We start from the raw sequence: 16,979 nt of genomic DNA, 5'->3' as shown, positions 1-16,979 counted from the left end.
TTATGTGGGTGCAATTGCCAGAATTAACTCCTTATTTGACGTCATATAAACGAAGGTTGATGTGGACGGAAAGACATCAATGGCAGGGTTTGAATGGATAGAGGTGAGGTTGGCTCTTTAGTTTGGGCAAAAGTAATGGAGTAGAGTAGAGATTGACTGTTGGAATCAAGGACCCGATGGCGGTGGTGTTCCAGGAGAAGCTAAGTCGAGTGAAGTCTAAGCCACCTGAATCTAACTTAAACGGATGCAAGGTTTTGATGTTCGAGTGTGAAGATATGGTGGTTCAGAAATGCAAGCGCAGGTGAAAACAAGAGGACAACGCAAGCATGAGGTGATGAATAATGATGGTGAGAATATATATGATCAACACGAACACGTAAGCCAGAGTTGATCATAATTTTCTTCCTTAGAAGATCTGACCAAAATGTTCTACAGGAACTTTACTTTGTTCGTGTTGAGTAAGGCTGAATTTTGTCGATGGTGATTCAGCTCGACGTGACTACGAAGCTGTCATTGAAGATTGTAGTGACAGAGCATGTATACTTTTCCACTGAATGAAAACATTGAAGTGGTCTTAATTTGCCACAAGTCGGAATATGTGTCCCACCATTTATATGTTTTCATAAATATATTTTTTGTCAGATGTGAATTTTTTTATAGAAAAAAGCTTTTTTATTAATTCATGTATATTTTCGATTGTTATCCTGTGTTTGAGAGAGAGAGAGAGAGGGACATGAAGATAGAAAAATGCAGAACATGTGTTAGCTTTGTTCATCTAGTTATTTAAATAAATGGTGAATAAGACAACTTAAAAATTTTGTCTCCAAACGGTATCGAAAGTAACGAGAGCTGATCTCAAACAAGCGAGGTAGTTCTTCCACTTCTTCATCGCCATCTCATATCGCAGTAATGTGGTTCTCACAAATGGAAGAAAGAAGCACGCATTTAGGACACATTCCTGAAGCCAACTCAACCATCATTTTTGCCGCCGCAGGCGCTCCTCCAACCTGAGGAGGGTAGTGAGCTGTATCTTGAAGCCAGTATCTATGACAATGGCCTCCTGATCCCCCTCCTCCGCCTTGTGTTGCCAAATTTTAAGTTCATTTTGTTTGATGAGAATGAGGCATTGAAGGTCATTGGGACCATGTTGCGACTAATCCTTGAGTCTAGCGCGAACAGCCTCCAGCTTCAAAATCAAGCGTATCATGGGACAACCTCAAGGCTGAGTTAACCATCCCATCTCAACCTCACCTCCTTTTGCCCAGTAAGGGAAGCGGCAGAAGGGAGTTTTACCCCAAGCCTGAACCTGCAGCTTGCTGGCGCAGAAGATCAAAGGGACTGTGGTCTGAAGTGGTTCTGGGGAGCACCTCTAGGCTGAAAGCTACTTGGTGATTAGCTGCTCAGTCTTTGGAAACGAAGCATCCATTGATCCTACTCGTGACATTGTTCACTCCCTGCCTGTTGATGCTACGATGGATCCCATTCCCATCAAAGGAAAGGTTGTCGCCTCCCCGAAAGAAACGAGTAGCCAAATCCAAACAAACCTCCATGGGAATCTCCTCTACATGAGCCCCAGAATTCTCTTGCGCCTCACTGCCCTGAACCTCTCCGCATGGAGAGCGACGGTTCTTCTAGCCCATTATACTTGGGAATTTGTCGCATTAGGCTTCTTGCTGCAGTGGTGAAACTTCACCTTGATTTTCGATCTTCTGAAGCAGTCAAATCTATTGGCAGATAGATTCTTTACACCCTGTTTAGGATTGCAAGAGAACAAAAACCTTTTGAGGCCTTTTGACTGGACTCCATGCATTCGATAAAGCTTTTCTTCACCGCCTTCCTCTTCTCTGAGGGATGACATAGGTTGGTAGAACTACATTTAAAGCAGTATTCGACTTCCGTTCGTATTCAATAGACTGAATCATCACTCTTCCTTCTTCAATTTCTACTTCAATTTTAGACACAGGTTGGAATCCAAGTGGCACTTTAACCTTGATTTTGACAAAGCCATACTGTAAAAAATCTTTCCTGTAACCATCCGATTCAATTAACACAAACCCCAATATCTACTACCGCAAGGCTTTTGAAGACATTAGGACTCCGAAACTCGATCGAGAGCTCAGGAAGACGAATCTAAATACAAACCCTACTCGAGTTCTCAATCTTCATGGGCATACCAGGTGGCCATCTATTGGTGATGAGAAGTCTGATCCCAAGTACCGCCGCCCAGTGGACGTAATGAGCTTTTAAATCGGCTTCAGAGGAAACTCTTTTATCATGAACAGCCCTTTCCCAAGTGAAATAAATCGAAGGTCTGGAATCCTACGCCACAATCGAAGCAAGGAGTAGAAGATATAAGAGTAATCCAATCTACCTTTCCCAAAACCCTCCAGCAAGAGTATGAATTGCAGAGTAAAGGAAGGGTTTACATAGTTTAGAGTATGCATCTTTGGGGACAAATAGCCTAGATTTTCCATTGCCCGACTTGCACACCTTCGGAAGGGAGAGGTCTCTAGATTTTCCGGTGAGCCATCGACTGTACCGACGCCCACGATCTTCCCATGTCCATGGGTTCCAACTCATGCACCTCACCTCCGCTCAGCACGACCTCTTAATTTGGAGGCAACTGCCTCATTTTTAGGCAAAGTTTGTATCAAAAACAGTGCGTATGCATCGAGGAGCCTGTAATGATCTTTCCAAACAAATCATGCAGACATTCGGGAAGGAGAACCCACTTGATTATGCCATATCTGGCAAATACCAAATCAGAGTTAGATCATGATCTGTCTAAGGAACTGCTGTCTAGTTCCAGAACTAGACCCATGTGTAATGAAACTGTAGTTGCGGTTATCCACAACATACGATTTTTGGTAACGTCAGAATAGAACTCGTACATGATGCAATTTTTCTTTGCGGGTAAAAATGGTTGAGAGAAGCATAATATTCGTGATTCTTCGGGAGATGGGGTTGGGGAAAAAGAACTTGGTTGACATAAGCTACTTAACCAATGTGAGCTCCATAATAGGAAATTCCGATTCAAAGCTTTTTTCCAGGTTTCCTTCATCCATTGAGATGTTAACTGAAACCAATAAATAACTGACTACGCTTGGAATTGATATATTAAAATGAGAACTACCCACCGAAAAGAAGAATTTAATTGCCCGGCAGATTTCCAAAAGAAGCCTACATAATGAAGCGAAGACTTTGCTAAGCCATTCCGTGCCCCTCTCTAGCCATGACAAGGTGGAAAAGGGCAGCAGGAACAGCAAATCTCAGACGAATATCTGATGAGAATAAAGTCCAGATATTCCCTTCTTTGGTTTGTGGAGGGCAATTTAACTGCCTGATGCGGACCTCTTGGAAACGGTTTGAAGAAACTTGGCTTTGGCTTCAGAATCAGAAGCAAGGTGACCAAGCACTGCAATTGTAGCAGTGCTGCTCCCCACCTTCTCAATGCCTCTAGAAATCATGCATATATGGTTGGCTTCCACGACCACAATAACCCCTCTACTGAAGACAGAATAAACACTTTCTGCAATCTGTCTTGTTAGCCTTTCTTGAACTTGAAGGTGGTATCCATAGAAATGTACCAGAGACTGCATGGAGGACCTTTCTACAACTACCTGCTCCTCATCGGCTATGTAGCCAATGTGCACCACACCCTGAAAAGGGAGCAGATGGTGCTCACACTGTGACCAGAATGGCAAGTTCAGCTCGGAACATAGATTGCTCATGTAACCATTTCCAAGATTCTTGATTTTTCCATTTCCATTATGACTTTGCCAACCCGAATTTGGGTTACCAAAGAGGCTCGGCTTTAACTCTAAGCTTGATCGCTTAAAATTTGTCAGCCACTGAATAAATCGATGTGGAGTGCCTGCAAGCCCAGCCCTTGAAGGATCTTCACCAAGTGCATGGAGTATTGAAATGGCTGCAGAAGTCATGGCTGATTGATTTGTTCCACCAGGCTTAGTTGCATTTCTCGAATTGAAGCCATTTTTGGCACCATGCCCATTGCACAACTCCTTGGACCCAGCGATGCACCATGACTGGTAGACGGGCTGCTTCACTTGGGCTTTCTCTATGTTGACACCCTTGAATTTCAAAAGCGCAGAAAAATCAGTCCAAACATTACTCTTTTCATCTTCAAAAACACCAGAACCAGCACGAACGGGAACTTCTTTCCACCCATGCATCTCTTCTGAAGAGAAAACCTGAGCATGTCCATCTTCCTCTTCTGGAAATTGAATATGCCAACACTGCAGGAAAACAGCAACACCAGCTGGCCTGATGCTGTTATATAATGCAGCCGAGATTTCATTAGCAAGTCTGTGGGGATTTTGCAGCCTCCTGGCAAAGACATCTGAAACCCTTGACAGCTTGCTCAGTCCTACGACTCGTTGTCCCGATGGGATGTAACCAACATGGCAACGGACCTTGAAAGGAAGCAAGCATGATTCACAGTAAGAGAAGAGGTCAAGACCACGGACAACCACAAGACCACCAGCTCCTCCTGCATGGCCAATTCTGCTATCCACACCAGCTTCTGGAAACAAGGCACCATCAACTATGTCCTTCACCTTTTGTTTATAACCTGAGAAACAAATTACAGTCTCAATTAGCACAGTTTCAAGCTACGGTTGAAAGTTAAGACCTATGTAAGCATGCAAACTATCCTAAGTTGCCAGAAAAGACACCATGCACAGTGTTTCAGTGGAGAGGCTACCGTGCTCATGTTAAAAAATACAGCCGTCATAATCTCAAAATTATGGCCACAGCAAAGTTACCTGAATTAGTAACTTGGCATACATAGCTATCAAAGAGTTAAAAGAAATAAAAGAAACTCATGTTGCTTTCAAGCTCACTAATGCTGTCATCTTCTTGACAATCCATCTGAAGTTTAAATATGAATAAGATTATTGGCACCATACGAAACTTCACATAACTTTAACCGTTAGAAGACAACTTTTCACATCGTACATATCTCTCTAGAGCCTAAAGCAATCACCAGCAATCCCGTGACTCAAGTAGAAGGATAATATCAGTATTATGAAGCTCGGAGAGAAGGCATCAATAGTCGCCTCTCCGATGTACTAACCACATATATTCAATTTGACCCATCTGTTCAGCTGGGATTCAGTAGACATCAAATCCTGCAGCTGTCAGCTCTGCCTTCTTGAATTATCAAGTAGTATAAAATTCTCAACAAAGGAAACATCACTGCGGGAAACGAATACTAAAACATCATTCCAGTGGGAGATATTTCAGAATATATTAAATGGAAGTTTCAGCGTATGAAGACTTGGTAAATAACTCGTCTTAGTAAGTCAGAGTAATTGATCAAGTCGACATAAAAAATAGCATCAAGAAGCGACGACAAATTCATAAAGTACAGAATACCCCCACATGAGATGAAGATATAATGTCCATAAAGCGCCATGCGATCCGCAGTGCAGGAAAAAAATGAACGCATTAAGACGGCAACCATATGGAAGCTCTCCAACAAATAATGCATCCGAGCATCCGAAACCATAACCAGCGACAGCTGATCTTGATTCGTCAACATGATCTATTTAATCCTCATCAGTTCAGTTAATGGAAAACAGAATATACCAACAAGAAAAAAAAAAAAAAGGATTTCCACACAATTTCCATCTTTTCGGGATCTTACACCTTAAAAAACTGCCACACATACCCAGATTTGTATAAATCAGGAGCACGACATGAAGGAAAAAAGATGGCCATAACCATCTGACCTCGATTGGCAGTTAACGAGTTCTCTATATGACGACAACCCCTAAGCTTATTCAGTGCAGTAACCAAATCTCCAAATTAATCAAAGAGACAAACAATAAGAGAAGGAAAACAACCTCGGGTCCCATCGCAAAGCGCCTTCGCAACGCGAAGGGGAGTCTTCTTCAGTCCCTCCCTATTGACATCTTCACCAAGACCCTGAAGCAGCACCTTCACGGCATCCTCAATAACAGCAATCCCACCATCCTCCTCTAACACTTCTTCTCCGTCATCCAGATCCTCACACACACTCATGATCCCTAGCTTCACATCGTTCCCCACATCGACCTCAAAACATCCCTCGTCCAAGGCACCCATCCCTGTTTGCTAGGAATCCCACCTCCAAAACACCCAATAACGAACAAATGCCTAATCAAAAGAAGATGGTTGGCGGGATTTTATAGAAGACAGAGTCGTTTATTCAAAGTAGGGAGGTGGGTGTCCGTCTAATCGACTCCATCGCCTGATGATATCGTTGGAGAATGTGAGGAAAGAGTGACTGCCTTAAAATGTGTGGGAAGGAGCCGTGGAGGGCCTACCGCTAAGATTTGCTCGGCGGTCTGAAATTATCGGGCTGCACTTTTTCTGGGGTAGCCCTTTTTCGGACGCCTCTTGGTTTGGTGGGTACAGTCCCCACCGCCAAGTTCAACGCCTCCGTTTCTTACCGCCTATTGACAGAGATGGTGACAACGGAAAATGGTGGTGGCGACCGGATCTGGCCCTACCACTACTATCCCTTTTGATCCCAGGAAGAACCACTTCTTCCCATCTCTAGCAAGAGGACCACCCAGGTGGCATCCACCTTCCTTCCTGCCACGGAACACTTCGGTCCCTTTCAGAATCCCTTTGCCCTTCTCCTCCATTTAGCGGTGGAAATTTTAGGGATGCATGTGGTTCGGATATGCCAATTCGGAATCTATATCTAATCCAGATTCCCTATAGAGTTCTCTTACTAGAAATTGAATTTATAGAAGTCATTTAAGATCATCAAATTTATTTTCATTAAGAAGCTCTTAGAGGAAGAAAGGAATGGAAAGAATCTCCTGAATTCCTTTAAAAATGGAAAAATTGGGAGGAAAAGGAATCTCCGAATTTCTTTAAAAAATGAAGAGATTGGGAAGAAAAAGAGTTTGTATTTTATATGACGAACGATGCACTCGATAAAAAAAAAAAAAAGGAAAGATGCATCTTGCCCTTCTATTTTGGATGACGTGCATATGGGTGTTGAGCAATACCACATATGCAACCCAGAGTCCTTGTCTTTATTTATTTATTTTTTAAATAAGTTTCTATCTGAACAATGTTTTAGTTTGCTCTTTTAATTTCAAGTACAGTTATCATTATTGTGTACTATTAATAAATCTACAATAAATACAAAAATAAGCGTGAATTAATTATCAAAATGAGTATGAAGTGTTGCATTTCCCTAAACTCACTGGCCTATATGGCTATTTCTAGAAGACTAGAGCGGCTTAATAATTTCTTTATTTTCTTAATAGTTTTAGTACCATGTATCGTGGATATTTGTGTTGTTAAAGCTTATCTTTATTGTTAATTTTCTACTAAACTAGAAAATTAGGTGATAAAATATTTAAAAATTATTTTTAAAAAACAAACAAAAATAAGTAAAACAAAAACGTTAAGCTATACATAGAATAGTTTAAAATAGATTGACACTTAGCACTCTTGAATCAAACCATATGGCTGAATACAAAATATTTTTACATGGATAATAAGTTCTAAAGTATTAAGGGCATCATTCTAAACCAAACTTATATTTCCTTCTCTCATTTTTCTTTTCTTTCCTTTCTATTCAAACAAGTTTTTATAATCATAATTTTCTTTTCATTTTTTTCCTTTCCTTCGTTTCTCATTCCCTTTCATTCTTTTCCTTTTTCTTTTTTTCATCTATCCCTTTCACTCCCTTTTCCTCCATTCAAACAAGGTGTCAGTTGTATTTGATTGCCTCAAATCTAAGATTTCCTTTTGGTAGGACCCAAGTGTAAACAAACATCTGATTTTACCACCATGTAGAAAAAATGATTTGATCATATTTTCATTTTGTGGTCAAAATCTCACATTTGAGGTTAGATAAAACGGTTTGTAACCTTAAAGCGGTCGATTCAAGATTCTCAATGGTTTCAAATCATTTTAGATCTCAGATCCAATGCTATCAAACACCTCTTTTAAAGAGAGAAATTTCAGCAAAAATTCAACCACCGGATCACGGGGACAAACACGATGAAAATATGGAGTTTGATTCACCCATATTTGATTTAATAAAATCTACACTGAATTAGATTAGGGATGCAAATGAATCTGTTTCGAAGCTCATATTCTATCTAAGTATTCCAAAAATTTGGAATGGAAAAAGGTTATATGTGCATAAAGTACTAGCTCTTAGAATAACAAGAGCATTCTTAGAGTTAACATCACATGTATGTTCTCTGGCACTTCATTTCACCTTTTACCGGAGAATGCTGGAAACTGCTGAATTTGGAGATCATATGTTCTACCTTAACGTTTCTTTCTAGCTCTGAAATCAACGAATCAAACGTCTTATCTGGATGTGAATATTTTCCTCATATCCCACTCTTTTCAAGCAGTGCCGTTGAATATCTGATCTGAATCCAATTCATGAACACCCTTAGCTAGATTTCACCTCCATCCAAACCATCTATATTTCTAGATCTTTTGCTAGTCGGTTCCAAATTCAATTTTCAAAAACAAGTTCTGAATACGGATCCAATTATATAAAATTTGACGGCCAGTCGAAACAATTCGCTTTAGGGTCGTTTGGCAACAATAGTAGGATGTTACTATTTTATGTATCTGTCTTAAAAATTGAGACAGATTCATGAAACATTTTAAAAAGTATTGTATAAAACTACCCAAATTCTTGAGGCAGATACATGGAATGGTAACATCCTATTACTGTTTCCAAATAGCCCCTTCCTTAATACTGTACCTTAACCTCTCATTTGAGCCTTTTTCTTCTTCATTGGTTTAGTGTTTACCTGATAAATTCAAGTCAATCTCTCTAAACACTCTTTAGACACTGATCACTTCTCATGGAGGCCATAAAATATAGCACAATTGCATCAACGGGCATTGTCATATTTGTTTGTGTTTAAATTATTTAAAAAGCCTTTTTGTTTTATTAATTTTTATAAATTTTGATCGACCTAGAATCACAAATAAAGCCATCAAGATACAAATATAGAAATATCATATTACTTTTTGTACAATGACTGTATTGATTACAGTACAGGTACTTTTTATATACAAGTAATTGGATGCCTGTATTTATATTCGTGTTTCCATGTGACCGCACCAAGAGCAAATGGAAATACAACTGGGAGTTAACCATGTCAACAGAAAATGCATGCTTGGACTCTGCTTCATGAATTGAAAATAGTAAAACCAAACCGAGCTCATGTTGATTTATTCTTCACGCATGAACATTTTTGTTAAGATACCTGACAATGTTGAAAAAGAGGCACGAGCACGAGTTCAAGGATGTCAATGGATCAAATTTAGATCAGATATATGATCGAATTGCTTCAAAAATGATATCTGTTCACCTAACAACTACAGGTGAATATGTTTGGACCCAGTTTATCAATTTCTAGGCTCAGGTGAAAGTCGCATACAGGATATGATTGAAAATCATGTTTGCAACAATAGTTGGTGGAATATGCATGGTTTCCATATAAACGCACTTTTGGGCTTAATTTTCTTTCACCTTTCCCTCCCTTTGAGTGAGCAAGAGGTTAACAACCCACTACCACAAGAAAGTCTGAAGGTCCCCCATTCCTCCTGCTTTCGAGGTCTTGTGCTGTGAGTTGGCAGCCGGATCAATGTAACAAGGAAAAACCTTGGTGAAGACAGATTCAATTTTATTGAAGTAGATATTCATTAATATGTTCACATAATTGAATATTATATCCATAAAAGTTAGCTTTTTGTTAATATATATCTAAAGTAATTATCTATGCGTCATTATAAATTTAATTATTAATGTTAACAGTCAAAGGAAACCTAACCGTATTGACAAATTTAAGTACAATTTATATAATTTTTTTAGAGTGTAAAACAATAATCTTTTGTTGTCTTTAACATTAACTATCAAATATGGATTCTGAAATGACCATGGGTACAAAGGCACCTTGGGTGTTGCGACCTTTCACCTGTAACGGTAGGAGCAACCGACTTGAGTATGTTCACAAATTCTTCATGTGTGCGATGGAGACAATGAATCACCTAATTGTTTTCTTCTAAAATGAAAAAATTCAAGTCATATATGCATTTTCTATCGGGTTAATTGGTGGGTCGACTTGGACTTCACCTACGGATAATGTTTGCTTCTACCAATTATACTCTGATTCTTTAAATTTTCGTTAGGAAATCTTATTGATTTGGACATCTAATTAGCATAGGGGTTGTATTGGGCTTTGAGCTTCTTCTTCAGTTTGCAACTCCTACTATCAAAGTGAGTGAAGTTATTCATGTGGAGGTTGGGGAAACGACTTGGGTCGAGAGCTGTTAGGCAGCTAGTTTCTAATTTATGCTATAAAAAGAAGGGCCACTAGTGCATAAATTGAAGCGAATTAGGGGCAACACCCAAGGTACTAAAAGCAAGTATGGGCCAATATGGATGGATGGAGGAGAAGGTGGGGGCTCCGCTTTCTTGTAAAGCAATGGGATAAACATTCCTCCCTACCCATCCTGCCAAAATAATGGAAGTCTACGATCTCATGTCGTTCAACGACGTCCAGAAATCAAAAAGGTTCCGAATCACGAACATCATCATGTATATGCTCATTTGACCATAAGGAAGAAGACAATGGAGATGAAAGCAAACAAGGTCTAAAAGTAGAGACAGAATCAATGGTGCCCTCAAATACTTTTTTTTAATGACACAAGCTGCTAAAAAGCATTGATGTGATGTTTCTATGATCGGTTCTTATTAAAACCGATGAGTATGACTTGGGTGTTGTGACATTTCACCTGCGACGATGAAAGCTCATAATAAATAACCTGCTTGGAAACTCAAAGAAGTGAATATGAAATTAAGATAACTTAGCAAAGATCTACCTTTTCAGAACTACCCCACGAGATAATTTTAAGAAAGAGCTCACTTTTCAAGATTTTTCTAATCATCCTTTGTGCTTTTCATCTGATCTATCCAATAACTTAAAAGTAAATAAGTCTCTCCTGCCCTCATTATTCTTCTTCAGACTGTGCGCCATTGCGATAAACAAAACGAACCAAGACTCTTTGAAGCATCTAAAAAAGAAAACTATCTTTAGTCATGCGATCAACTAGTAGAATCATGAAGCAACCAAGAATTGAATTGAAAATAATGAAGGAAATCAACAAGAACAATTAGGGTCTTCTTAAAAATTATCAACTAATTCGAAATGAACTACACGTGCACTTAAGTAGGGCTTTATAAACAATTTGGATCTCCAATCTGAAACTAAAAAAAAAATTAAAAAGGGCTCGATTCTAACTGATAAAAGCAAACCCATGGGGAATCCAATAAAACCAAAATAAAATGGATCAGATAGACATGCACTGAGTGCATTGCTCTTGTATCTGGTTGGCTACAATTTTTTTTTTCAATGCTATCTGTTAATAAACTGTATACTATCCTTCTTTTCTCCTCTCATTTTCAGTATGTCGGCTCAAAATATTATGACTGAACTTTTTGCTTTTAGAGTAACACCTTTTTTTAAAGTCATTGCTAATATAGCTTTTGTGAAAGTGAGGCTTGTAACAAGAAAATTACTTTTTGATTATAAGAAATAGTTTAGTAAGCCAAAAAATTTAAAAAATGGTAAAGGGAGGCAGACAGTGATATAAGAAAAAGGAAACCAAAAAATGCAACACAAGGAAGGCCACCCATCTCAGTACTTGCTATTTTTAATAGGATGAGAGAGAGAGAGAGAGAGAGATCAGCAGCTAAAGTTGAAAACTTCAATGATTGATTATCTTAACGTCGGTAACATCGATATATACTTTCCATTTTTTTCTTTTTAAATCAATTAAAAATATTTTAAATTAATTTTTGAATTAAAAAATTGAAATATAAGTGAATATCAATCGATAGACAATGGTGTGTACTAGCTAGCCAATATGTATTGATGAGAAAATTGATATGGTGCGATTGGTAGCTTCAAATCTCATAGCCGAAACTGATTTAAAAATTCCTTTTCTGCAGGACCCATAGTGTAAATAGGCACCGAAATTTTCCATTATATCAGAGATGAGTTCAAATTTTCAATGTATGGTCAAAACCTCATATTTTTGGGGTTAGATGGGTGGTTTGACCCTAAATCTAAGAAGATGATATTCTCAAAGATTTCAATTTTTAAATCCATAGCAATCAAACACTCCATAATTGAAATTAGCAATTCAAAGTGGACTGATGTTCATCATCAGTGGAGCCCGAGTCATGGAACATTGCAAGAACTCTAAAACTCTTTCTCAGTATGCTGAAATCATGCAAAAATGATATGATTCAACCCTGAGCTTAAATTTAAGTTTACCACTCTGATAAGAGGCAGAAAGCCATAAGCTTATAGGTCAAAACAACTTTTAGGAAAAAAATAGGCAATAATTTTCTAATTAGATGTTGCCAAGTAGAGGAATCCTATGTGTGTGTATCGGGGTGCACACATGATTCAAGGCAAATCGATATATATTATCTTTTACATGTTTACTGTAATAAAGTCCCTCCTCTTATGGAACTGTGCGCGTGCACACACACACATATATATATATTTTACAACACATGCTCCTATGTGTGTATCGGCGTGCACACATGATTAAAGGCAAATCGATAAATATTATCTTTTACAACTGTAATTAAGTCCCTCCTCTTATGGAACTGCATATATATTTTTATGTAATCTATTTAGAATACCTTAACCCAAAATTTTTTGAAAAAAAGGATCGTTAACGAAACTGTGTAAAGCACGAAAATCAAAGTTCTATAAACACGTATTTGCCAATATGCTGTATTGGCAAGAAAGCTGATATGACACTGATATCGATATGAACGTGAACATTGAAATTGTTAGGCCAAACTAGGTTCATTAGAGCCGATTTAGCTTGTTGAATCTTCACTCATCAAACTCTTGTCCAAATATTGTTCATTACAGATAAAACCCAAGTTCAAATTCAAAAAATGAAAAATAAGATATTATATGCCTATAAGTGATAAAGCATATGTAGTGGTGGAGGCACGTGTCCGTTAATATGGATTAATTGCCCACACATATATTGGTAAAGTTTTAAAATAAATAGTTTAAATTTAAAATAAATAAATAAAATTATTTTTTTAAGTATGTGTCTTTTCATGAAAGGATGCAAACTTTTTGTCTAGCATTGACAATTTGAGTAAACAATGTTGTAAGTTGCAAGATAGAGATCTCTTATGGTATTAACATAATTATATCTTAAGAACATAAATAGTTGTATTATTACTTTCACAATTTAGGAATAAAATCCTAAGAGGGGTGATTTATGTTCTAAAGAGAGTGCCCCATTGGAACTCTAGACTTGGGTATTTCTTCTATTCTGTGCAATTTACACCAACAATTTTAAAACTTCAATATGGCCTCCTTTTCTACATCAAGCAACTCGAACACCATCACCTTCTTGATTAATAATTTGGAGAAACTCGATCATTTTGATGGTTCAGAACTTCGGGTCAACTACATCCTCAAGTAACCATGTGCACAATTTGTTGCATTCAAAGTAGAGTTTGAACAACAAAATGAAGAAAAAATAAATGAGAGACATACAATTCAATGCCTTGGGGAATTCTCTTTTTTGATTTGTATTCCACAGTTGGCTCAGCAAAAGAATTGTGGAATGCGTTGGAAATCGATGATGTCGGCAACAAAAGATTGTTGGCAGATCAATATGCCAACTTCATTATTGCAGATGATAAACTAATTCTAGCAAATATTCACGAAATTCAAATCTTTGACTTATAAAATAAATGGAGAAGATATGCTATTCTCATTAGTAAGTTGACTAAGTCTTAGAAAAGTTATAAGAATCTTCTTTAAGCATAAAGATGAAAAAATCACTTTGTATAGACTTCTTAAGAAAATTCATATTGAAGAAGAGTCACGTCTTTGTGATAAAAACAATGAAAAAGTTCATGAAAAAGTTACTTCTAAAGTGAACAGGATTTTAAACCATAGTAACAAAAACTTCATATTCAAGAAAAGAGAAAAGATTTTTCACCTAAAAGAAAAATATAATTTTACAAAAAAGTCATTTGTTTTGTTCATGATTAAATGTGGCATTATATCAGGAATTGTAAAGATATGAAGAGAACTGGTCAACAATGTTATGATATAGAAGGAAAGCTTGTTACTGTGATTTATGAAAGTTTCATAGTAGCTTTAGATAGCGATCGTACATAGTTACAATGCACTTTATATAATTGTCAATAATAGAAATCTATTTAAATCTTAGGAAGTAGTGGAGGAAGGAGATAATTTCTTCATGAAGAATTTTTCCTTTTCTAAAGAGTTCGATAAAGGGAGTAGTGAAATGAAATTCACTTCCAAGAAGCACGGAAAAACTTAATCTTTGCATATTTATTGTTTTAAAATGGTTTACTAAAGTCTGATATTATAATTGTAACTAAAGGAAAAGTTTTTTGAGAAATAGTTTTGCTACCAATGATATGTTCAAAATAAATATCAATAATAATTTTCCTTCTACTTATATGGTAGATTCTTCCAGTACTTGGCATTCTATATTACGCCATGTTAATTATTGAAATATCTATTATATTGATAAACTTAGTTTACTTTCACGTCAAGTTAATTTTGATCATGACCAGAAATGTGAAACTTGATCATATTAAAATAACTAGATTCTTTATTCCTGGAGTCAGTAGAAACTATAAATTGTTTGAATTTTTCATTTTGATGTGTGTGTTATGGATAATATTCCATCTTGTGGTAATTGTTTCATAATTTTTGCAGATGACTATTATAAATTTTGTGATATTTATTTAGTAAAACATAAAACTGATGTTTTTTTCGATATTTACTCTGTATATAGCTGACGTGCAAAATAGATTTACGATCAAACTTATTAACTTGACAACAAACAAAGGAGGTGTATACTTAGGAGATGCATATGAAAATTTTTGTGAAAATAGTGGCATAGTTCATCAATAAATACTATTTTTCTTAATACTGATCTTCATGCTAACATATGAGAAGAACATTTACTACCAATTACTTGTCATATTTTGAGTCTAGTACTATATCCCTAATAAGAGAAATCACCTTATGAACTTTGGTGTGATAGAAGACCTAATGTAAATTATTTTTCGTGTTTGGGATTGTTTAGCACATGTAAGAATTCCAAAAGACAAAAGGTTGAGCCTAAAACGTTAATGTGTTTTTATTGGCTATCCACATAAAATATATAGATTACTTGACATTCTTGATGATGTGATTATTGAATGTTGAGATGCCTCTTTGGTTGAACATAAAGGTACTTGTGATGTTTTCCTTTGGACAAAATTTTGCTAGTTATTTTGATCATGGTTTTGATTATTTTGTTCATGAAGATTCAAATATTGACAACATTGAGAGTATACACAGGTGCAGTGACAAAAAATCAACAAATTTTTATTCTATTTTTTACTATGTTTTCAATATAAAGTGACCCTTTGAGTCTTTAAGAAGCTTTATCTTCTGGGATGTTGCCTTTTGGAGAGAAATAATGAATAACAAAATGAATTCAGTTATGTTTAATAATGTGTGGAAAGTACTTGATCTATCACTTTATTATAAACGCATTGGTTGCAAGTGAATTCTAAAAATGAAATTAAAATCAGATGGCTCAGCTAAAACATTCAAAGTATGTCTTGTTGCGAAAGGTTTTAAACAAAAAATATGAATTTATTTGACTTTTTTGCTCCAATTACAAAAATTCTATGATTAGAGTTTTAATTATCATTGCTGTCATTTATAATCTTGAAATTCATCAGCTAAATAAATATATATATATATAAATAAATAAATAAATAAATAAATATAAATATATATATATATATATATATATATATATATATATATATATATATATATATACAACAATGCGAGAATTTGTAGCACAATGACAAAAATATAAAATATGTAAGCAAAAGAAGTCCTTATATGGGAGTGCTAGTAACTTATAGTTTCAAAATTTATGATGATGACAAATGTGTGTAGTATAATACTTCTAGTGTTTATGTAGATAATATGTTAATATTTGGATATAATATTAATTGCATAAATGAAACCAAAAGTTTTTTATTTTCCATGTTCAAAATGAAAGATTTAGGAATTACAGATACAATTCTTGGACTTAAAATATTTCATATTGATAGCAGTACTATTGTAAATCAGCCTCAAGTTGGAAAAAATTCTTTAAAAAAATATGGTTTTCATGATTGTGCTCTTGCATGTACTCCATATTATCTAAATCATAAATTGACTTCTAATTTACATAAAAAAGCATAAATCAAATAAAACATGCTAGAATCATTGGTAATCTTATGTATGCCATGAATTGCTCTAGCTCGATATAAATATCCATTAAATAAGGCACGTTGATATATTAATAATCCCGTATATTAACATTGGAATGTGGTGGCTAGAATTTTAAAGAACTGAAAACATACCATAGATTATAGTTTGCACTATATCGAGTTTCCAACAACAATTAAATTATATAACAGTGCAAATTGGAACAAAAAATTGGATGATTTTGAATCTGATAGTGCAAGGATATTCACTTTTGGAGGTGAAGCAATTGTTTAGCCGGGGTCAAAAAATATTATATCTAAAACATAGAGAGAAATAGGATTAATGACATTAAAGTCTCTATTGAGTATAACTAAGCTAGTGTGATGGAAAACTCACATGCGTAATTGTTAAAAAGTCATTCATAAATTTATTTTTGCTATCTGTAATATTTGTTCTAAGGACTGAGAAATATCTGTTAATGAATTTATGTACATTGAGATAAAAGTGAATAGACTTTGTCAAAACTCATATATATGATTGTAGAGATGAGCCAGTTCTTATGAAAAAGACAATTCTCCATTTGAGCCGGTTCTTATAAAAAAGGCAGTTCTCTAGAGAACTCATGAATCC

The 16,979-nt window shown here is 36.0% G+C and overlaps 1 protein-coding gene across 1 annotated transcript; it reads right to left on the bottom strand.

Annotated features, from left to right (window-relative positions):
- Positions 1 to 3,026: 3,026 nt before the first annotated feature.
- LOC116250982 (GTP cyclohydrolase 1) lies at positions 3,027 to 6,624 on the bottom strand. The gene is made up of 2 exons (XM_031625009.2): positions 5,868 to 6,624; positions 3,027 to 4,591 (listed from the first exon to the last, which is right to left on the bottom strand). Exons 1-2 carry the CDS (start codon positions 6,106 to 6,108, stop codon positions 3,333 to 3,335), a joined length of 1,500 nt encoding a protein of 499 aa, XP_031480869.1. The 5' UTR covers positions 6,109 to 6,624; the 3' UTR covers positions 3,027 to 3,332.
- Positions 6,625 to 16,979: the final 10,355 nt, after the last annotated feature.

This window comes from Nymphaea colorata, chromosome 3 (genome assembly GCF_008831285.2).
Source record: "Nymphaea colorata isolate Beijing-Zhang1983 chromosome 3, ASM883128v2, whole genome shotgun sequence".
Lineage (NCBI taxonomy): Eukaryota > Viridiplantae > Streptophyta > Magnoliopsida > Nymphaeales > Nymphaeaceae > Nymphaea > Nymphaea colorata.
Note: the sequence above shows the minus strand (reverse complement) of the source record. Positions and strands in the feature narration are given on the sequence as shown.